General features: G+C 56.6%; 1 protein-coding gene across 4 annotated transcripts in view; it reads left to right on the forward strand.

Moving 5' to 3' along the window:
- The window catches only part of SARDH (sarcosine dehydrogenase), a 59,949-nt gene extending 42,900 nt beyond the window's left edge, over positions 1-17,049 (forward strand). For 2 of the 4 annotated variants that reach the window (XR_012495994.2, XR_016019465.1), the window contains 5 exons: positions 10,544-10,706; positions 10,961-11,129; positions 12,306-12,441; positions 15,791-16,952; positions 16,994-17,049. Coding sequence is in view for 2 of the 4 variants with exons in the window: in XM_074331323.2 (XP_074187424.2) it covers positions 10,544-10,706; positions 10,961-11,129; positions 12,306-12,441; positions 15,791-15,916 (594 nt within the window). In the remaining 2 variants the exon portion in view is untranslated. Of the gene's footprint in view, positions 1-10,543; positions 10,707-10,960; positions 11,130-12,305; positions 12,442-15,790 lie in introns of all 4 variants that reach the window. The other 2 variants (XM_074331323.2, XM_074331324.2) reach the window with 1 other exon arrangement.
- The last annotated feature ends 5,264 nt before the right edge of the window (positions 17,050-22,313 follow it).

Raw genomic sequence — 22,313 nt, forward strand, 5'->3', positions numbered from 1 at the left:
GTCCGTGTGACCGTGGAGGATGATTATTTCCCTGAACTGAGCTCAGAGAGGTTGGGTGGGCTCCCCGAGTCCCCCCAGCCACTGAAACATAAAAGCACATGAATACGTGTCGTAAGGCAGATGTGGCCATAAGGACAGGGTGGGCGGACAGACAGCCCTTTTCTGCGGGTTTGGGCGGGGAGAGTGGGAGGGGACATTGGTGAGGAGCCATCCTGGCCCGCAGAGGGTCTGGAGGTCAGTTAAGTCTGGGTCCTGTTAGCAAATAAACAACATTGCGATGACACGGCGAGGAGGCTGCCAGGGAGAAACTGAGATAAAGGCAGGTCTGGGAGCTGAGGACGGCTGGCCCGGGAGGGCTGGCCTGGCTCTGCTCCTGCCTTCACTCTCCGGAGGCCACGCTGGGGGAGCAGGAAGCTGAGGAGGGGGGAGGGGGTCTCTGTCTAGCTTGCTTCCTGCCTCCTTGGTGCAAAACTGCCTGCTGGGACCAGAGAGGGTAGGCGCTTTGAGAGAGCAGCACAGCTCGACCCCAGGTCATGGCGGCTTCCAGCCTGCCCCAACCGCAGTTCAGGACCCTTCGGTCCCCATGGGGTCCATGCAGCGTCCAGCCTTGTATGGGACTGGGTTCTGATTTGAGCTGCGAGGCTTGGCGTCTGCTCAGCCCGTGTGTGGTTTGGAGGATTGTGGGGGAGAGGACCAGGTGGGAACACTTCCGCCCTCAGCCAGGCTGCTCCAATGAGGCACCTGGGACTTGTTCTTGGACAGCGGGGGCCCCAGCTGCCTCCCCGCCCCGGAGGGGAGGGGGGGTGGGGGCCCTGGCTGCCTCCCTGGGCCCAGCCCCATGGCTGTCTGGCCTCACCTTGGCCTGCAGGGCCCAGGAGCTGGGCTGGTGGAAGCAGAGGCCAGACTTCTGGATGAATCTCTCCCCAGGGTAACAGGCGGGCAGACACGGGTGAGGGCGCCAGGGGATGCCGAGAGGGGGAAGGGCGTAGGACGTGCGGGGGTTCTTCCTGACTTTCTCCTCCAGGACTAGCTTACCAGTTTGTCAAAAAGTATTTGACTGCTGTGTAAATGAGTGTGCACCACTCTCTTTCCAACTATAACTGTGTAGCGTGGCGCTAAGGGCGCCCGGCCTGGGCACAACCTCGCTCTGGCACTACCTCTTTCTCAACCTGGCACAGGGGATGGTCCCAGAAGATGCAAACACAAAGCTCGCCTGCCGTCTGGCTGAAGGGGGGATGGGCATTGGCATTTCACCGTGAATCTTGGGAGCACTGGTGACACGAGGACAAGTAAACGGACCCCTAACTGCACCCCGAGGGGACAAGGCTGTATCCCCCCTTGTCCTTCTTTCCCTGACCCCTGTCTACGAATTTTAAAACTGAAGCAAGGTCATCGCATGGTGCTCCTTCTCTGACTGATTGTTGACCTAAGACATTCCTCAGAAAAGGACCCAGAGACAGAGGGTCTCAGGGACACGGGCCCAGCCTTCCGGGTCACTCTGCAGTGGCTTCCTGCCCATCATTTGGTGTTTTCTGTCTCCTCCCCCATGCACAGTGCTTTCCTGGGCCTTTGGGGAAGGGAGGGGACAGAAGCGGAGAGCTTCCCAGGGGCCCTGGCCTGTGGAGACAAACGCCATCCGCTCATAAACAGCCAGCTGGGGTCCTCCATGCGTTCTAGCATTTTATGCTAAACTGAAGGATCTATTCCCAATGCCAAGCTTCCTCCCTGATCCCCACGCTGGCTCTGGAGTGAATGCCAAACATGTTGGCTGGGAGCCCACCAGATGCCAGGCACTGAGCTGGACGGGGGGCTCTGGGATGAAAGATGTGGCCCCCACCCTCCGTGAGCTCACACCCTAGTTAAGCTGGGGGTTGGGAAGGAACCTGCAGCCACAGCCCCGCCTGCGTTGGAGAGAGGCCTGGGTGAGGAGTGGTGGCCACTCCCCACAGAGCTGACATGGAAAGAAGTTCCCAGGGACATTTGTAGGAGGGAGAGTCAAGTCTTGGCAAGATGTGTGAGAGAAAGACAGGTGACGGAGCGACCAGGTGACGTGGGCCTCTGGGCTAGGGACGAAGTGTGCCTGTGCCGGGAGGGGGCCTCTGCCCTAGGACTGCCCCAGGGGGACAATTGGCAAGCCAGGGGCCTGACGCTAGAGGCCCCACTGCCTCATTCAGCATCCTACCCCTTTTCCCACGGATTCCCATCCCACTGCCTCCTGGCCCCTTGTCAGGACTAAAGGAACAGGTGCCCTGCACTGGCCAGCAGACACTTCTTCCTTCCCACCATCTCAGCCAGAAGTTCATCCCAAGGTTCCTGGAAGGGGACAGTGAGAGCCAGTGCCAAGGGCCAAGGGGACATTGCCTTGCTCCTTAGGAAGACCAGCCGACCTCAGAACACACGGATTTAATGTCATCGGGGCTAAATGGCGGGTCCCGCGGGGTCACTGACATGCTCAAGGTGGGAACGGATCAGCACGGAAAGTCACCCAGTGCTCGCAGAGCTGGGAGCTGGCAGGCCTGGCGTCTCGTCCTGCCCCGGCCTTCTGGGGGGCTGCCTCCCTGGGCTTTAGTTTCCCCATCGGCAGCAGCACGGTTAGACAATGTCTCGAGTCCATCCCATAGGTCGGTGCAGACATCCTGAATTCTCCTGGATCCGGGGGGATTTCAGATTCTCCTAAATGAGGTCTCGTCTTGGCTTCAGCACTTGTTGACGCCACGTCCCTCAATGTGAAGAGACACTGGGGCCGGGGCGCCGGGCTGGGCCAAGTATTTATGGGAGATAATTGGATCCCAGCCAACCAGATGCGGGAGAGGAATGTATGTGCCTGTGTAGTCGGTAAGGCCTCCGGGGCCCCGTGCACGGAATGGTGTGAGCCCGAGCCCAGAGCCGCAGCCCAGGCCCAAGGGTGGGTGGGAAGGACCCTGCCACTGCCCACCGGGACCCACACTCACAGCCAACGGATGGGTAGGCGACCCTGGCTGAGCGACGCTCCCAGCTGAGCAGCGTCGTTGTTTTGCAATAATTCTCTGAGATGCTTGGATCAGCCCCAGCCTTCCATGATCCTTGCATTCCTAGAGGAAGAACAGGGGGCGGGGAGAGGCTGTCCCCTCGGCAGCCAACTGACCAGATGTCCTTGCCTCCCACGTGTTGGCCTCAAGGCCAGCGAGGTTCCCTGTGGGAAGTGCTCTCCTGGTGTGGTTACCAGGCAGACGGGTGTTCCCAGGGCTCGGTGAGGACAGGGCCCCCTCTGGAAAGTGGCAGGTGCCAGTCTAGAAGCTCAGCAAGAGACATGGTGACAAAGTGATTTTCTTCTGAAAATTAATTGCAGATCAAAAGGAAATGTAATTTCTTTTCCTGACAGTGTGAAGTCGTCACTATGGATTCGATTACTTCAGGGTGGAAAGTTCTCCCACCCGCACACATTCTACAGACAGTCAGAGGTTCTGTGGCCGGAGGCCCGACCTCCACGGATACTGCATTTGCCAATTGGGTTTTAGCAGCCGCCTAAAAATCACTTTGTACAATCTGTGCAAATTTGTCGTGGCCCTGGGGAGCCAGGGTGGGGGCACGAGCAGGGTCTATGGATGTAGCTGAGGAACCTGCAGCCACGATTCAAGGTGTCCCGTGGTGGGCAGTGATGTCTTCTTGCTGTGAGTGTGAGGGCGAAGTGTGGCCTGAATGAGGTCGGCGGTGCTGAGGGACCCTGGGTGTGTGCATCAGAGAGTCCAGGATTTCCTCCAAGGCAGCCTCCATCCTTTCTCTGCAGGGAGTGCGGGAAGCCTGAGTGCAGCCCCTGCCATTGTCTGTGGGTACAGGCAGGGTCTTTTTTTTTTGGGGGGGTGAGTCATAGCTTTCATTAGCAACTTGAAATCTGAAGCTCAGGTCCGGCCAGGGAGGTGTGCTTTCCTCAAAGGAGCATCCAGCGGTTGGACCCAGCATTCCTGAGGGCTGGGAGAGGAACCTGAGGGTTGGCCAGTGTCTGTGGGGCTTTTAAGATCCTCAGAGAGGGTCAAGTTTGTGAAGTGTAGTTTGAGCATCACACCTTTTATTCTTATTCCACTCATCATCCCTACTACCATCACCATCACCAGCATCACCATCACCACCACCAGCACCATCACCACCATCACCACCTTCACCACCATCTCCATCATCACTAACATCACCACCATCACCACCACCACCACCATCACCATCACCACCACCATCACCACCACCACCACCATCACCATCACCAGCACCATCACCACCATCACCACCATCTCCATCATCACTAACATCAGCACCACCACCACCATCACCATCATCATCACCACTATCATCATCACCACCACTGTCACCACCACCATCACTATCGTCATCACCACCGTCATCACCACCATCACCACTGTCATCACCATCATCACCATCATCACCACCATCATCACCATCATCACCACCATCACCACCATCATCACCACCATCACCACCATCATCATCACCATCACCACCAGCACCATCACCAGCACCATCACCATCGTCCTCACCACTGTCATCACCACCATCACCACTGTCATCACCATCATCACCATCATCACCACCATCACCACCATCATCATCACCATCACCACCAGCACCATCACTAGCACCATCACCATCGTCCTCACCACTGTCATCACCACCATCACCACTGTCATCACCATCATCACCATCATCACCATCACCATCATCACCACCACCAGCACCATCACCATCGTCCTCACCACTGTCATCACCACCATCACCACTGTCATCACCATCATCACCATCATCACCACCATCATCACCATCATCACCACCATCATCACCATCATCACCACCATCACCACCATCATCATCACCATCACCACCAGCACCATCACCACCACCACCACCATCACCATCACCATCGTCCTCACCACTGTCAGCACCATCATCACCATCATCACTACCACCACACATTAGCTTTCTGGACCAGACCACTGAGAGAGATCTCACACGCCTACAGCTGAACATTTTTAGAATCAAGATATCCTCTGAGCCTTCAGAGCCATCACTTAAAAAGTGAAGATCCTCTGATCTTACCACCAACTTTTGCTTCTTCCCTCTCCTGTGGGTTCAGGTTCCCAGGTCCCTGCAGAGGGCTATACCTGCTCTGATCCGTGCCCACCTCCTGCCTCCGGGATCTCTGAGATCCTCACTTATTTAAGGGGTGGCTCGGTTTGGTGGATGTGCCTGGTGTGTCGGGGGTGCTGTTACACAATCAAACGCCCCGGAAACTTGTAAAACTGCTATGAGCTAACGTGATCTGAAAAGGGCGTCTGTGGGCACATCTGCTCAAGCCCTCCCGTGGTATATACCCAGAAAGGTATACTCCAGGCTTGTTTTGATGATGCACATGCCCAGAGCATCCATGGGAGCGCTGTGGCCGCCCCTGCCCTGAGCACCCGTGTGGCCTTTGATGAAAGCTGAGGCGGGGCCCAGCACCTCTTTGGACTCGAGTCATCTCCCAGGAAAGTTGGCGGGAAGTTCAGCGATGCACCAAGCATGGAATCGAGCCCCTAAGTCCCCATTGTACTGAAACCTGAGCATATCCCCTCCCACCTAAAAATATTCGAGTGGGTCAGTGTAGGGCACTGTGTGTGGTCCTGTTCTGAGTCCACTTCTTCTCTCCCTCACTCTTGGTGCCCAGAGCATCAGGAAAAGATGAGTCACTCAGTCCCTTTGGGATGGGGGTGCCATCCGTGGAGAAAAGGGTGTTTTGTTTTGTTTTATCATCTTAACCCTTTTAAAGCATATGGTTCAATCGTGTTAAGCACATTCACGTTGTTTTGCAACAGAGCTCCACAAATGTTTTATCCTGCAAAACTGAAACTCAGTCATTAAACAACTGCCATTCCTCCCCGCCCCCCAGCTCCTGGTAACCATCATTCATTCTACTTCCTGTTTCAATGAACTTGCCTACTTTAGGTACGTCCTGTAAGTGGAATCATATAGGATTTGTCTTTTTTGGGGACTGGCTTAGTTCACTCAGCATAATGTTCTCAAGGCTCATCCCTGTTGTGGTATGTGTCAGGATTTCCTTCCTATTAATGGCTGAATAATATTCCATTGTGTGTGTGAATGGACCACATTTTGTTTATCCATCATCTGTTGCGGGACACCTGGTTCATTTCCACCTCTTGACTATTGTGAATAATGCTGCTGTGAAAACGGGTGTGCAAATATCAGCTCGAGATCTTGTTTTCAACTCTTTTGGATACATACCCAGAAGGAGCATTGCTGGACATATGGTAATTCTATTTTTAATATTTCAAAGAACTGCCATACTGATGCACCATTTTATATCTCTACCAACTGTGCCCAAGTTTTCTAATTTCTCCACATGCTGGCCACCACTGGTTATTTTCTGTTTTGTTTTGGTTTGTAATAGTAGCCATCCTAATAGGGATGAGAGTATATCTCACTGTGGTTCTGATTTGCATTTCTCTGATGATTAGTGATGTTGAGCATCTTTTCGTGTGCTTATTGGCCATTTGCATATCATCTTTGAAGAAACATCTATTCAACTCCTTTACTCATTTCTTAATCAAGTTATTTTTGTTGTTGTTGTTGAATTGTAGAAGTTCTTTATATGTTCTGGATATTAAGCCCATATTGAATATGTGATTTGTAAATATTTTCTCCCATTCTGCAGATTGCCTTTTCACTGTTGATTGTATCCTTGGTTGCACAGAAGTTTTTACATTTAATGTAGTCCCATTAGCATATTTTTGCTTTTGTCATCTATGCCTTTGGTGTCATATCTAAGAAATCATTGCCAAGTCAAATGTCATCAAGCTTTTCCCCGATGTTTTCTTCTAGGAGTTGCATGGTTTTACATTTAGTTCTTTAATCCATTAGTGTTTATATGTGGTGTAATATAAGGGTCCAGCTTCATTCTTTTGTGTATATTCAGTTTCCCAACACTAGTTGTTGAAGAGCCTGTCCTTTCTCCATTGTGTGGTCTTGGCAGCTTTGTTGAAGGTCACTTGACCATATACACATGGGTTTATTTCTCGACTCTCTTTTCTGTTCTATTGGTTTATCTGACTTTAGGCCATTACCACACTGTTTTGATTACTGTAGCTTTGTAGTGAGTTTGAAATTCAGATGTGTGAGTTCTCCAGCCTTGTTCTTCATTCTCAAGATTGTTTTGGCTGTTGGAAGTCCCTTGAGTTTCCATATGAAGTTTAGGATGGGCTTTTCTATTTCTTCAAAAAACGCCATTGGGATTTTAATATGGATTGTATTAAATCTGTAGATAGCTTTAGAGTAGTATTGATATCTTAATGATATTAAGTCTTCCAATCCATGAATGTGGGATATCTTTCCATTTATTTGTGACTTTCATTTCATTTACCAATGTTTTGTAGTCTTCACTGTACAAATCTTTCACCTCCATGGTGGGTTTACTCCTAAGTATTTTATTCTTTTTGATGTTATTGTAAACGGGATTGTTTTTAAATTTTCTTTTTGGATTGTTCACTGTTGGGGTATAGAAACACAACTGATTTTTGTGTGTTGATTTCGTATCCTGCAAACTTGCTGAATTTGATTATTAGTTCCAACAGTCTCTGGGGGAGTCCTTAGGGTGAGAAAAGGGTTTAAACAAAACCTGGTGTAAGTCCTTCCTGAGGACCTTCCACGATTCTGTGGCTCCATCCACTGCCTGTGGTTCCCGTAAGAATGCAGGGCTCTGTCTCACACGGGGTTTGCTGGGGGCTGCTTTTCCAGCTCATCCAAGCCAACATGACTGGCAGGTGGATGCGCACTGGGCATCACGCGCCCCATGAAGTGGGTGCTCACAGCACTGGCCTCACCCCATTTATCAGGTGGGGACACTGAGGCCAGGAGAGGCCGCCTCGTGTAGGTGGCTGGAAGGTTCTGGTGCTGCTGTCTGCTCCCAGGTCTGGCTGACCCAGAGCCCCTGGTCCAGACGTCCTCATGCCAGGCCTTTCCCTTCACTGTGTCCCCGCTCAGCAGTGAGGACTTCGCCATCTCCACCGCTTCCGTGGAGAAGTGTGCAAGATATCCCGAGAACCAGTGATTCTGTGAACTTAGAAGGCACCTGGAATGCCCCTAACTCTTTCCCTCACTTTTCTGGGAAGCAGAGGTCCACCTGCTCCTGTTTTTCTCCTCCTTCGTTCAGGAAGCCTGTAGTCAGCCCCTCTGTGGGCAGGGCCTATGCATGGGGCACAGTGGAGAGTCAGATGCAGCAGCCCCCACTGCGCTGGGCTTCTGGGAGCTGGGGCAGGGGCTTCATCCACCCATGAATTAATGGAGCCCAAGTGCCTGACCATGTCACTTAGCTGGGGGGGTGTGTATCTGACTCGAACCCTCAATCCTGAGGCTATTAACGGGTGAGCTTTAAACAGGATTTTTCTGTTTCGAAATGAGATTAGCCTTGAGCTCCAAGCTCCTCAGTAGGCTGTCTAAAATTAGAACCCCGTTGACAAGGCAATCTTTGTCAGGGGCCTCTGGCTTGCACCAGGGGAGCGGGGAAATGTCAACAGTACATTTTCTGTGTCAATTTTGAGTTTTTTTAAGAGGCCCAGGCAAATGGCAACTCAGAGCAAATTTGCGCTGCTTTAAAAGCTTTCAGAATCCAGCCCCTCGGTGGTAGTGTGATCAGTGTTAGGTTTACAAGGAGCTGGTTCTGGGTCGGGAGCGTGGTCTTCACTTTCCTTCTGTGCAGGTATTATCCTGGCGGGAGCTGCACCTGACAAACCTGACAGCAGTGATGGAATCAGCTCCTGGAGCTCTGTGAGCTGTGACTGGGCGTGCTCTCAATGTCCCTTCTGTGAGCTGGATGGTCCCAGGGCGGAGCAGTCAGGCCTTATCCACGGGGACGCTGCGGGTTCAAGGATTTGCCTGAGGCCTGGAAGCAGACACCAGTTGCTGAGGGTGTAAATGACATGCAACCAAACCAAAAGGGCAGGAAAAGTGACATGCTCCTGAGCAGTCACCCACGCTGGTGGTGGACCCCATGCAGCTGCGCCTGGTACACAGGTGTGAGGGACACACACGCCCAGACCAGCTGTCCCCGTCAGAGCTGCGTGTGCTGGGCCAGCGTGGCGCCCCAGAGTCTCTGTTTCTGTACCATCACTGGGTTTTATTTACGGCGCTTCCACCACCATGTGGCGCCGAGAAGGGGTTTGATGACGTACGGTGCGTGCAGAGCTCCGTGAACGGCACTGGCATTCCCGTGGGGCTTGGGGGCCACAGTCTGTTCCGGGCGTCTGGGAACCAGCTCTTACACAAGTGGCTTTCCCAGTCAAATGTTCAAACCCGGAGGGGAAGGTTCTTGCAGCCCCACCTGGCCCCACTACATGCCTGCCCAGCTCTTCGTCTTTGCACCTGCCCTTCCTGGGAGGCCTGTCTGCAGTGACAAACTCTGCCCAACCTTCCAGCCGGGTCCGACCCTCCCAGGCAGAGTTCGTCCTTCCGGCACTCCGGCCACCTAGCGCATGGTTGTCAGAGAACTGGCTGGTGCTTCTGGCCCTTCAAAGACTTGAGTCCAGGAGGGCAGAGGCTGTGTGTATCTCCTGACCCCAGCACCTGGCCTAGGCTGAGCAGGCGGGGTGGGGGTGGGTGTCATGATCAGTGCTCAGCTGTGTCCCCTCTCAATGCCCCTGAACCCACTAAGTGCAGCCATGGTGATTTGCGAGCCGTGCCACTGACTGCCCATCTACTCCCTCATGGACGCATCTCAGAGCTTAAAGCAGATGGAGCCAGGGCCCCTGACCCAATTACAGACAAGGAAATGGAGGCTATACGGGGTCAAGAGGCTGGTCCAAGGTCACTGCAGTGATCGGATGGTGGCCTCCCAAAACATGTCCATGGCCTGCCCCGGGGACTGTGAATGGGACCGTATTTGGAAATAGGGTCTTTGCAGATGTAATTAGGTAAAGATCTTGAGGTGAAATCATCCAGGATTGGCGTGGGTACCACTGCTGCTGCATCCAATGATAAGTGTCCTGATAAGAGATGAAAGGACAGACACAGAGGGGAGGCCATGTGATGATGGAAATGGAGACTGGGGTGACGTGGAGTACTTGGGGCCCCCAGAAGCTGGGAGAGGCTGGAAGGATTTTCCCCTAGAGCCTCTGGAGGGAGCAAGGCTGCTGACACCTTCATTTTGACTTCAAGCCTCCAGAGCTGGGAGGGAATCTGTTTCTGTTGTTTGAAGCATCCCAGTGTGTGGCCCTTCATTACAGCGGCCTCAGGGCAGTCACTTAGAAGAAGGGCTGAGGCCTGGGAGCTGGTGTCTGCTTTCCCCACTATCAACGTGGACACCCCTTCTCCCCTTAAAGATTCCAGAGTGCTCCTGGGAACTCTCCTTGGGAGACCCCACTTTTCGGTGAGGAGCTGGTCTGGGCCCTGGACCAGCTAATAATGTAATAATGATGATGACAGCAGGAACTGTCCTCCAGCAAGTGGCGGCTGGGCTCGGACCTCAGTCGTCTGACCCCAGCCCGTGTGTGAGCCGTGACTGTCCCCCCAGGTCCGGGCCATGAGGCTGTCCTTCGTGGGGGAGATGGGCTGGGAGCTACACATCCCGAGGTCATCCTGCGTGCCCGTGTACCAGGCCGTGATGACAGCAGGGGCCAAGCACGGCCTTGTTAACGCGGGTTACCGGGCCATCGACTCCCTGAGCATTGAGAAAGGTGAGTACAGGGTCCGGACGGCACGGGTGAGTGACACCTACATCAGTGGTGGGGGGTGGGGGGTGCTGGCCCAGTGGTGTGGGGCCAGGGGCCAGAGCTGGGCTTGGATTCAGTGCCTAGTTTCCCTGAGGGAGTCTGCCGGGGACCCTTCACAAGCCCCCTCCCCAACACCCCAGCCCGTGGTTTGGAGGCTGGAATGCTGGTGGGGCATCTGGCCCAGGGGGCACTGAGCCTGTGGTGACCCCTCCGCACAGGCTATCGGCACTGGCACGCAGACCTGCGGGCAGACGACAGCCCTCTGGAGGCGGGCTTGGCCTTCACCTGCAAGCTCAAGTCCAACACGCCCTTCCTGGGGCGCGAGGCCCTGGAGAAGCAGCGGGCTGCAGGCCTCCGCCGGCGCCTGGTGTGCTTCACCGTGGACGAGTGAGTGTCCTGTGGTCCTAATACGTCTGGAAGGGTAGGGTTAGCTGGGCCCATGGGGACGTGGAGAGGACGTGCCCTCGTCCAATGCACGTTTTATAAGAGAAAGACCCTGCCAAGCCGCCGCTCGGGCCTCGGGCCGAGGAGGGTGAGCCCTGCCTGGAGCTCGCTCCTAGTCACCAACCGCGGTGCTGTAACCTCCCACTGTGTTCCAATAAAATCCTCCCTGTGTCAGGGATGGGGGGACGCGGGGGAAGGGCCAGGCTGGGGCACCATCCCCACTTACAGTTGGAGACCACGGGTACCAAGGGACCAGTGGCTAATGCCAGCCACACGGCAGAGGTGGAAGGAGAGCCCCTGTGTGTGGGGACCTGGCCCCTCACTCTGCCCCAAGGGGTGGCTTTAGCTTGTTGCCCGTGCTGTCCCTGATTCCACTTGGGCAGAGTCACCGAGATGACAGTACGTGTTGGACAGGAATCTGAGTAGCAACAGTCTCAGGACGGTGGCTGCTCCAGCTTTGTTGATTGGGTGCTGAGAGCCAGTGCCACTTCTCCCAGATTTCTGGAGCTTTCAAAAGAAGTGTCAGGAGTGATGAGTGGAGGGGAGGTGGCGGGTGCGCAGAGCTGTGGTTTGTCACCGTCCTACGGCTTCTCCCTGCTCCTGTCAGGCTGTCTGTCTGTATGACTGCTTGTCCACCTCCCCGGGAGCAGCTCAGCTATGGTTTGGGGACACAGACAGAGCAGGCTCTGCATCTTGCTGTCCCAATCTTTAGGACAGACATGGGCAGGATGCCGGCTGTGGAGTCTCAGACAACTCCTGCCACTGTGCTCTGGGCCCTGAGTGAGACGGATGGCCTCCCTGAGCTTGTTTCCCCAGGTAGACATGGCACTGACTCTGTAAGACCGGGGTGACACTGAAAGATACGCAGATATGTTTATAAAACCTCCTTCCATCCCACCCTCACCCATTGGACAGGTGGGGCCCAGACCATTTTGCTCCAGGACCAGGAGGCACGCAGACCCTGGCCAGGCTCTTCCACTCGGTGTAGGATTCACAGAACTCCAGCCACCAGCTGCAGCGGGGATGGTCCGCTTCCCTCTGTCCCCGCCAGGCCAAAGCGCAGGGGTGGGGTTGGGGTGGGGGGCTCCGGGGTCCCAGCTCTCTCATTGCTTCTTCCAGGAAAGTGCCCATGTTCGGGCTGGAGGCCATCTGGAGGAACGGCCACGTGGTGGGCCACATCCGCAGGGCCGATTTTGGCTTCACCATCGACAAGACGCTCGCTTACGGCTACATCCGCGACCCCAGCGGCGGGCCGGTGAGTCCCATTGCATGCTGGGTATCGGGGGATGGGAGCACAGTGAGCTGACTGACGAATGGGGCCGTGTCTCTGGGCAGAGTGAGCTTCTGTTCCTGTATTTTCTTTCTGGAAGGATCTGACTTTGTGAGCTCCAGGCTACTCCTGGTCAGAAGGAGGGTCTGGGCTGGGCTGGCACCCTCTGCTCCATGGGCCAGAGCCCCCACCCTCGAGCTGCCGCCCACCCTGTGCTCTAGGTGGACTCAGGGTGGGTGGAGGCCTGGACTCGGCTCAGAGGCCAGGACCCACGTCCCTCCTTTCCTCCTTCACTCAGACAAGACGTGCCCCAGGCCCAGCAGGCAGAGCTGGCAAGACCCAGGTGGCCCCTGGGAGCTTGTACTGGGGTGGGACAGGGGGAGTGGACAGAGAAATAAACGTCACGGCCAAGTGCAGAGGCAGCCCTGGACGGCCGGAGGGAGGAGACAGGGGGCGCCCCAGAAGGGTGGCCCCTGCATCCTCTTCCCCATCCTAGGGCGAGGGCGGAGCTGCCCATTAGCAGGGCCACACCTCTCCATGCTGAGGCATCCACAGGAGACTTTCTGCCATCTGCCCCAAGCCTGAGTGAGGCGCCTTCTGCTGCCCCAGGCCCCAGTCCTGAGGCCACTCCACCCAGCTCCCAGCTCTGGGCTTGGAGAGGCCGCTGCAGCCTTGGGCTTTCCCTCCTCCCTGCTCCCTGCCTGGCACCTTGACCATGGCCCACGGGTATGTGATGTCACCTCCCATCTGTAAAAGCCAAGGGAATAGGGGCCCGGACGGGTTCAGGGGCAACAACTTTCCCTGGACGCTTTGCACACACATCCCATCCACCCCCTGCCCTGCAGGCAGGCTCTGGTGCTATCTGTGCTTCCCTCCAGTCGATGGGGACCCTGAGTCACTGCTGAACGTCCCCCAGCTGTGGGCAGCGGGCCCCGGGAGTGGGGCTCAGAGCCGAAGTGCTGACGTGCTGCAGTGTTGCTCTCCTGGCCCCTGGGCAGTGCCTGGCCTTAGCCCTCACTGCCCCGCCAGCCCTGCCGTGGCGCCGTCACTTCCCGGCTCAGCGCCTCGGACTTCCCGGGCAGGCAGTGGTCTCCCGTCTTGGCTGCTCCCAGCCTGTCCTTACCACAGCCCCAAGCAGGGAGGTCTCACACTCTTGGTGTCTGGCTCCCACTCAGCCTGCATCCCCCAGCTCAGGGCCTGAAGAAAATCCCACCTGGGGAGACACCCACCTTCTAATTCAGTCCCGTCCTTTCAGTTGCAGGGCTGAGGCCCAGAGCTTGGAGGCTGCACGACGGCCCCTCCTGCTTGGACCCAGGCAGGTCCCTCCCAGAGCACAGGGCGCAGCTTCACACACTCTCCTGCCTGGCAGGTCCCTTGCTCCCTACATGATGCCATGTGTGTACACGCACGCCCTCACAGTGCACATGGCACACATGTGTGCATACCTGTGCATGCACGCAGCTGTGTACACATATCAGTGTATACACGCGTGCGTGCACACGAGCCTGTGCACACATTTTGGCATTATGCACACACATAGACACACGTGCACACACAGGCACAGTTTGGGTGCTTGGCAGTGAGACAGAAGGGATGGCATGATCCAGGTGGAGAAAATCTAAACATTTTGCCCAAACAACCATCTATAAACCCAAATAGTCTCCACCTCCCCAGCACAGATGCCTCCCTCCGTGTACGTGGGGGAGGGGCAGAGAAAGGGCCGTAAGGGCTTGCAGGGGCTCCGAGCCACCGAGGGGTCTCTGCTCAAGCAGGACAGGCGGGTGCTGTGACGTGAGGAGAAGAAGGAGCTCATGGTCACTGCCAGCACCTTTACGGCTTCACCTGCTTTCCTCCTGAGACTCCCACACCAGCCCTATGACAGTCGATAAACTGAGGCCTGGAAGGGAGGCCCACTCAGCTGGGTCTGGCTCCAGAGTTTTCCACCCCGAGCCCCTGACTATCTTGGACAGCAATAGGCTGCAGCTTCACCCCACCCCAGACTCTGGAGGGGGGGCACTTAGGACAGGCAACGAGGGGGAGGCAGGTGGAAGTGAGTCAGGCCAACCCAGGCAGGGGCGCAGGGGACGTGCTGGGCCTGGCGTGTAGGCCCCCGGGGAGGGGGCGCAGCAGCCCCCAGCAGGGCCCCCAGCAAGGCCGCCCCCTGCAGTAGGCTGGGAGACGGCACCAACAGCCTTGGGGCTGTGGCCTTGAACAAGGGCTCCTCTCTGGGCCTCAGTTTCTCAGCTATAAAGGGAGGACTGCCTCACAGGTCCCCACTCAGGGTGGGGACTTAAGCAGCAGTTGTGATGACGAGCTGCCATCGCCGGTGGCAGCATCAGGCAGTGACAGAGGACCTTCTCTGACACAGCCTGATACAGACCCCTGGGTTCCAGCCCAAGCTCTGCGTCCACCCCATGCTGGGGTGGGGGTGGGTGCAGGCCCAGTCACATCTTTCACAGAGCAACCGTCCTTGCCCTTTCTATCCAACTGGGGATAGGTGTATAATTAACCCATCGAGGAAGGAAAGCTGACACGTTACCCAGGCAAATATCCCAGGATGACCAATGGAGGCCGCGGCGGCTCAGGCTGGCTTGTGAGGGCCGACTGTCCATCTCTGCCCACCTCCACCATCGGGACCCTGGAGTATTTACACCACAGACATGGGCAAACGCTACGTCAGGACCCCTAGCCTTCTTGGAGAGCCTGTTGTTAAACATTTACCAACACGCAGTGGGAGAGCCACGATTCCTTCATAAAATTGGGAACATGCCCTTTGAAGGGAAAGGCTTTGGGGGTCGGAGCAGAATTTGGGGCATCCGGCGTGTTTATTAGTAAGGACCACATGCCAGTCTGGGTTACCCCCTGCTTTAGGCACCAGCGGCCTGGACCCCTGGAGCTTTGAGCCCACTCTTGCACATCAGGCTCTGAAGTCTGGCTTAAAAGCCCCCTCCCTCCTAACACCACAGTCACAGAAAAAGCCTCGTTTGTTTTTCATTATTTTTCACCTGGTCCTGAGTTGCCAGGAAAGAGGGGTCCTCTACTTCCCAGAGAAGAGCCCTCAGACGCCCTCCCTGTGGCTCAGCCCTGAGCGTAATTGCTACCAGCCCTGGGCTCTGCTGGACCCAGGTGCTCAAATCCAACTCCAGGGCACAGGGACACAGACTCTACCTGTTCAGGTAGCTCCTCGGTTCAGCGAGGGGACCTTTGGCTCAATGATGGGTTGACCCACAGGGGAGGCAGTGACGCCAAGCCCCCGTCCTGAGAAGCAGGCAGGTGTGAGCTCAGCTCCCACCAAGGAGTCACAAGTGACCACGTCCTCCTTCTCTGCACCTAGGTCTCCGCGGACTTCGTGAAGAGTGGGGACTACGCCCTGGAGAGGATGGGGGTGACCTACCCTGCTCGGGTTCATCTGAAATCTCCTTTTGACCCTGACAACAAGAGGGTGAAGGGAATCTATTGATGGGGTCGTGGGCAGGGCCTCAGCTGCTCAGGAAGCCAGTGACCCGCCCCACCCCCCACCACTGATTGCCATGGAGCTATGCTGCCCTGGGCTGCAGGACCCAGACCCCAGCCAGAACTTGGATTCCCCTGCCTTCAGTCCAGGTCTGCTAACCCCCAAACAGATATGGACAGAGAGAGTGGAGAGAGGACCCAGAGGGCCCGTCCTGTGATCACTGACCAAAGGGTGGTCTCTAGTCCACCCCACCCCCCAAAAAACAGACCTATAACGTCTTGGGCTCAGGGACCACAATAAGCTTCTTACAAGGTGCTGAGTAAACATGAAGAGGCCCAGCGTAAAAGCAGGGAGGCAGAGAGGTGTCACCTGCTATTCTGAGCATCGGAGAGCTGCGAGGTGCCTCCGGAACCGGGGACAGAGTGGGATTGACTAGTAATGTCTGCCTTGGGCACAGTATTAGAGGCATAGAACACATGGCTGGATTGGCACCAGCCCTGTCAGCAAGGCCATTCAGCAGGACACTCTGTTTCCCAGGAGGGAGGAAATCTAGAAAGAAACCTCCCTACCTTGACCTCTCAGTTCTTTACATGGGAAAGCCATCTGAGAGTCACCAGCCCGTGAAATTGGTGAGCAGAAGCAGGGGATGGGAAGGTCTCAGTGCCCTCCCTCAGCCATGCAGAAATGCCATCTCCTGCCTCAGTTTCCCCGGGACCCTGTTCATGTCCAGGTCTGAGTAAGAACCGGACAGAATACGCCTGCCCGGGTGGCCTCCGTGCTTGCCGAGTGATTAAGACATGCTTCTGTCCTTGTCTCCCATCTCTTCCGGCCGCTGGGGGAAGGACCTCGCACAGGGCCTTAAAAGGGGGTAACTCACCTGCTCCCCTTGGCTGGGCCTTCAGAACTCTTCATCTGTCATGTGACCCTGCTCCCTGCCTGGCCGACCCACCCTCATGCCCAGGTCCCCCCTCACCTCGCCCCGGCAGGATTTCGTTCCCAGGGGCCAGGCAGCCCAACAGAGCTGTACCCCTCGTGCCAAGGGGTGCAGGCCCTGGTGGCTCGCAGAGACTCCACACCACGCAGCCCCGCTCCTGGCTGAGCTGCAACAGGTCAGGCAAATAAAGTTGAAGCCACGGAAAGTGTTTGGATTTCAGGTGGCCTTTGCCCCTCTGCCAGACCACAGGCTGGGGCTGGGGGGCGGGGGCCTCTGGCTTTCTGGGGGCTCAGGCGAAGAAACACTGCAGCCTCCCCTGCTCACCTCAGGCCTGGTTCTAGCACCGAGGGTCCAGAGGAGGAGAGGGGAGCCGGCTTCCCAGACGGCCTGGCCTGCTTCTCTAGGCTCCGGTTGGCCACACACCCCTGGATTGGGCCCGTGCACGTGTTCATTTCACAGCCTGTCCTGGGAGGGGGCTGTGGATGAGGAGGTCAGAGCCAGGTTCCAGGCCAGCTCCTTCCTCAGAAACAGACTTGCGCACACTTTGCTCCTGGGGAGGCCCGCCCTGGACCTTCTGGAGAGCGCCCGGCATCATGGGAGAGGCCGTCCCGGGCTGCCTCCCACGCTCGCCTGCCCCTCCACGGCCGCAGGAAGGTCCAGTCCATGCCCTGCCCCACGCCTGCCCTGGGCCACCCCGCAGCTCCCTCCCTCTGAGCTCGCCCCTCCAGCGACCCTGGGTCAGTCCTTCCTCACTCCGGATCTAGAGACACCTGTTGCCATATCTAGTTTTGCAGTTTTTTTCTGGACAAAATGAGCATCGTGCCAGGATTTGGGCTGAGAGTGGCTGGAAGTCGACGGGAGAAAGGAGTCTCCGGTGTCCTCAGCAGGGCCTGGAGCTCGGGGCAAAGTGGTGCCCTGCAGACGGCAGGTGGCCAGGCCCCTTGTTCCCCAATTCTCCCGCTAGCTCCTGTCCATCAGCCTGAACAGGCAGCCAAGGCTGCCCTGGGCCATGAGAGACCACAGCAGCCTCAGATCCCTACACCCAGCACTGGGTTCGCATCAGAGCAAGGCCAGCACCCGGCCTCTGGTCTCCAAGTGGTGAACAGAGAAGAAACATGACCGGCAGGGACGAGGCGCCCGTCTCCCTGTGAGGACCTGCGGCCCCTGGCAGTAGAAAGCCCAAGTGACCCCCAGTTCCCCTACTTCTCTGAGGCCTCACAGGCAGCAGCTGGCGTGGGGCACTCCTCCCTCCAGTGTAGCTGATAAAAGTAGCAACAAAAGAATCTGACAAAAGGGAGGCACTAGTGATTGTGGACAAGGCACCCGTCATGTGCGGAGGTCCTGGGGTGGGCCTGCCCGGCCATGTGACCTGGGCGGCGTCTCCTGGGCTTCAACCACTTTATCTGCCAAGGGGAAGTGGGGGGCACAGCCCTTGTGCTCTCTGTGCCTCTTCTTGGGGATGCTCCCAGTGGGGCGTCTGTCTGCCAAGGACCTCCCTGCCCCCACAGAAGCACCGTCCAGCCTGGGTGGGGCCTGAACACTCATCTCACCCTTATGGGACAATGCACGGAGGCCAGAGGGCTTGACAAGGACAGCACCGTCCTACCCGTGTCACTATTGGGGATGTGAGCAGCTGAGCCATCTGGCTCTCGGTCACCCAGAAGTGAGCTTGAAGAGGACCCACCAGGCAGGAGCCCTGGGACCCTGGCAGGGCCTTCTCCTCCAAGCGAGGGTCCCCACCCAGGTACGTGAAGGAGAGAATGGGCATCCCGTGTGCGGGGGGGCGGAGGGCGTGGCTGTGCGAGCTGGGTGCCAGGGGCCTGGCATACCCTGACATGCAGTAGCCAGAGCGCTGCCAACCCTGGGAAGGACGACCTGCCAGGGGTCAGCCTAATGTCCTGCCTGCACCTAATGACAGGTTCCTGGTGGGGAGGGGCTCATGGCAATGCTGGAAAGCCCCAGAACAGCCCAACACGAGCCTTTCTGGTTCTGCCTTTATTCCCTTCTCAGCTTTATTCTTCAATCTCCCCCAAATGAAAGGCTTAAAGCCCAAGGCTCCCTGCGCAAACAAACATGCTAACCCTCTAAATGCCGGCAGACTCACAGAACCCCTCCTGCCTGTGGGCCAGGAGACAGGTGGCCTGGGAGTGACTGCCCCAGCCCACCCCGGGCACCGGAGGCATCTCCTGGCAACTGCCACCAGGGGACCCTAGATATCTGCCTCCTCCCCCTTCAGAACAGTGGGTACATCTCCTCTCAGATGCGGAAGGCACAGCTCTGATTTCTGACTGAGGAGGGGGCAGAGGGTGAAGGTCGCGAACAGAAGCTCATGTCTCCTGGCGCAGATCAAGGGGTGGGAGGATGCAGTGTGCCCACAGTGCAGGCCGGGAGCTGGTGCGTCTGGGCCACTAGCTGAGTGCTTTGGGGAGTCCTGGGTGGAAGGCAGGCTGTGTGAGGCTGTCCCTCTCCTCTCATGTGTCACACCTCACCCATGGTGACTGCTCTTACTTTTCCTCCCCTCCCCCACTCTGCTCAGCCATGCTGGCCTCCTCCCCGTTCCTCAATCTCACCCCGCTCAGGGCCTTTGCACGGCTGTTCCTTCTGCCAGAAGGCCCTCCCCAGATTCCCAGGGGGCTCACTCCCCCACCTTCTTCAGGATTTTAACTAATGTCACTTTCTTAGCAAGGCTGTCTCTAACGGCCACCCCATACACCCCATCTCCCTCTCCTGATCTATTTAGCCTTCACGGCCATCTACCAACTGTGTGCCTTTCTTTCCTATGTAATAAGTATTTCAGACCAGACGAAGGAGAGGGGCTGGGGGGAGTAAAAGCCAGGACCAGAGGAACTAGGGGACAGTGGAACCAGCTTGGGGCAACTGTGATGGTCCTGGGCCCATCCTGGGTTCAGACCTCTGTTTATGAGCAAATGTGCTTGAGGGCAGCTTCTAGACCCACTTACATTGGGGTCATGACCCAGCCCCACTGAAGCTCAGAAGCACAATTCTAAGTCTAGAATCTTCTACTGAAGGCTCCCCAAGTCCCTGTTAGGACTTTCCCATGAAAACAGTTTCTGGTGTGGGCTTCACCGGACACAGTGTGCTGCCTTCCATCCAAGAACTCCCTGAAAATACAGGAACCGTGGAGTATGTGGGTGAGGTGGGTGGAGTACGGGGAGAGGACATGAAAGAGACGAGCAAACAGGGCCGTGCGTGTCCCAGGGTCACTGTTCACAGTTTCAGTGCATGTTAGAAGGGCCCTGGCCCCACCAGGCGCAGGGTGCATAGTAGAAAGGCACTAAGTGGGGATACACTGCTATAACGAGAAGCTTTACTTTTGGCTGTAATAGAGCAGGGGAAGGTGGGAGCACCCAGGGGAGCACCCAGGAACCCCTGGATTCAGTTTCTCCATCTGCACAACAGGATGGAGGAGTGGAGGCCAGGGACTCAGCCATCCTTTGGCAATTGGGGGAGGTGAAGAGTATCTGTCCCCATGGGAGTATTTGAGTCCCACGGAGGTATTTCTGGTGGTCACAATGAGGCACTACTGACACTTTGCAGGAGTGGGGGTGGGGCAAGGAGGCCCAACTTTCCACAGCAGGAGGGACCATCCTTAGCCAGGAAGACTGGTCTGCCCAAAATGGCCCCGTGGAAACCCTGCACCCCTGGGGTGGTCCAGGTGCTCTGTCCAGAGCCAGCCAGAGTCGGGCCCACTGCAGCCTGTTTGGGGGGGGGGGGCGGGGGGGGCGCTCAGCGCCAAGGATCCGTGGAACTCGGCTAAGCTGGTGCTGTCTGGACGCACGGCCCTGGCCAGCACTGCCCATTATGGAAATGCTGTACGTCCGCGGTGTCCAGTGCAGTGGCCGTGGACCCCACGTAGCTACGGAGAGTTTGAAATATGGCAGGTGTGGCCAAGAATCTGAATGTTTCATTTTCATTCATTTAAAACTAAGCTTAAATAGCCACTTGAGGCTAATGGCCACTGGACAGCACGACCCTGGCGCATCCAGGCACCAGCTCAGGCAGATACCCCTGCTCTGGCTGGACCCTGGAGCCCGGGAGCCCTCCACCCCCAACTCCCCGCCCTCTCCATATTGATCCTGCGTAGACATTTCGGCCTGGGACTCATAGCTGATGGATCTCGTCCTGTTCCCAGGAAGCTGGGGAACCTTCTCCTCAATGGACAGATGAGGAGATGGAGGTCCAGAGAGGGAAAGCAAATTGCCCAGAACCACACAGCAGAGGGAGGAATGGGAACCCAGACCCCACCTGGCTCTTTCCACCACCCCAATTGGTCAGAAGATTGGGGAGCCTGGAGAGTCATGAGAGGGCTTGGTCAAGGTAGCCCCTCACCCTGACAATAGTTTTCAGGTAATAAAGTGTTTCCCCAGGTGCGCTTGTCACAAGGGCCAGGGAGCGTGTCTGCTTCCTAAGTAAGGAAATGGAGGTAGGCAGCCCAGACTTTGCAATTAGACCCGGGGGTACTTCTGGGCTCCACGACTCCCTCTGGAATCTCGGCACCTAACTTTAGGTCCCTAAGCCTCAGTTTCCCCATCTGTCAGTGGGAGCAGAAACAGCCCCTATGTCGTGGGTTTATTAAGAGTGTTATCACAGAAACAGTGTGTGTGGTGGCAGCTTCATCAACAGCATTGGGTATAATAATCCAGGGAGGGAGACGCTGTCGGAGCCAGGAGATGTGTGGGGCGGGGCTCAAGCAGTGGTCTCTGTAGGAGGCCAACAGGCTGCCCTCAGGAGGGAGAGAAGGTCCAGCCTGAGAGTGTGAACGTGAGCAAAGTGTGTGTGTGTGGGAGGGGGTTCACTGTGGATGGTGGAAGTTTCTGGAACTGGGTGTGATTTCTAATCACCACTATGCCTCCAGGGGACTCTGGGCAAGCCATTTCTCCTCTGTGAATCTTGATTCGCCCGTCGATGAGACTGAAATGCCACAAGTGCCTCTTGGGTGTTTGGGGACAAAATGGTGATGGCCAGCCAGAGGTCGGTGGTGTGAGGCAGGCTTGCCTGCAGCGTCTCCCAGGGTGCTGGCTGACCAGGACCCCTGTCTGGCCTGGCAGACCGACTTGATCAGAGGAAAGGGGTCTTCTTGGGCCAGAAGACCAAGGCCAGAGGCTGGGATGCTCCAGGCCACCCTCCTAAGCCTGGGAGGGGCCTCTCCTCCAGCTGTCATCCAAGGCTATAAAAATGACGGAGGGCCGGCCGGCTCTCCAGCCTCTGCCTGGACCTGGCATTTGACAGCGATCGCGTCCTGTGACTTACGGTGCGGGAAGCCATGATTTATATGATGCAGTGCAGAGCGTATGGGCCCGTTTGTTCCCATCTGTAATGAAGTGGTTCGCAGAAGGAGAAGCAGCCACTTAGCTGACGTCTGTTGGGGTGTAAAGGGGCGGGGGGAAACGCGAAGGCCCATCCATCACCCTCTCTCTCCCCTAGAGGCTGTGCAGCGTTTTTGCTGAA

Source organism: Rhinolophus sinicus, chromosome 16, assembly GCF_057876585.1.
Source record: "Rhinolophus sinicus isolate RSI-liver-muscle chromosome 16, RSI-T2T, whole genome shotgun sequence".
Lineage (NCBI taxonomy): Eukaryota > Metazoa > Chordata > Mammalia > Chiroptera > Rhinolophidae > Rhinolophus > Rhinolophus sinicus.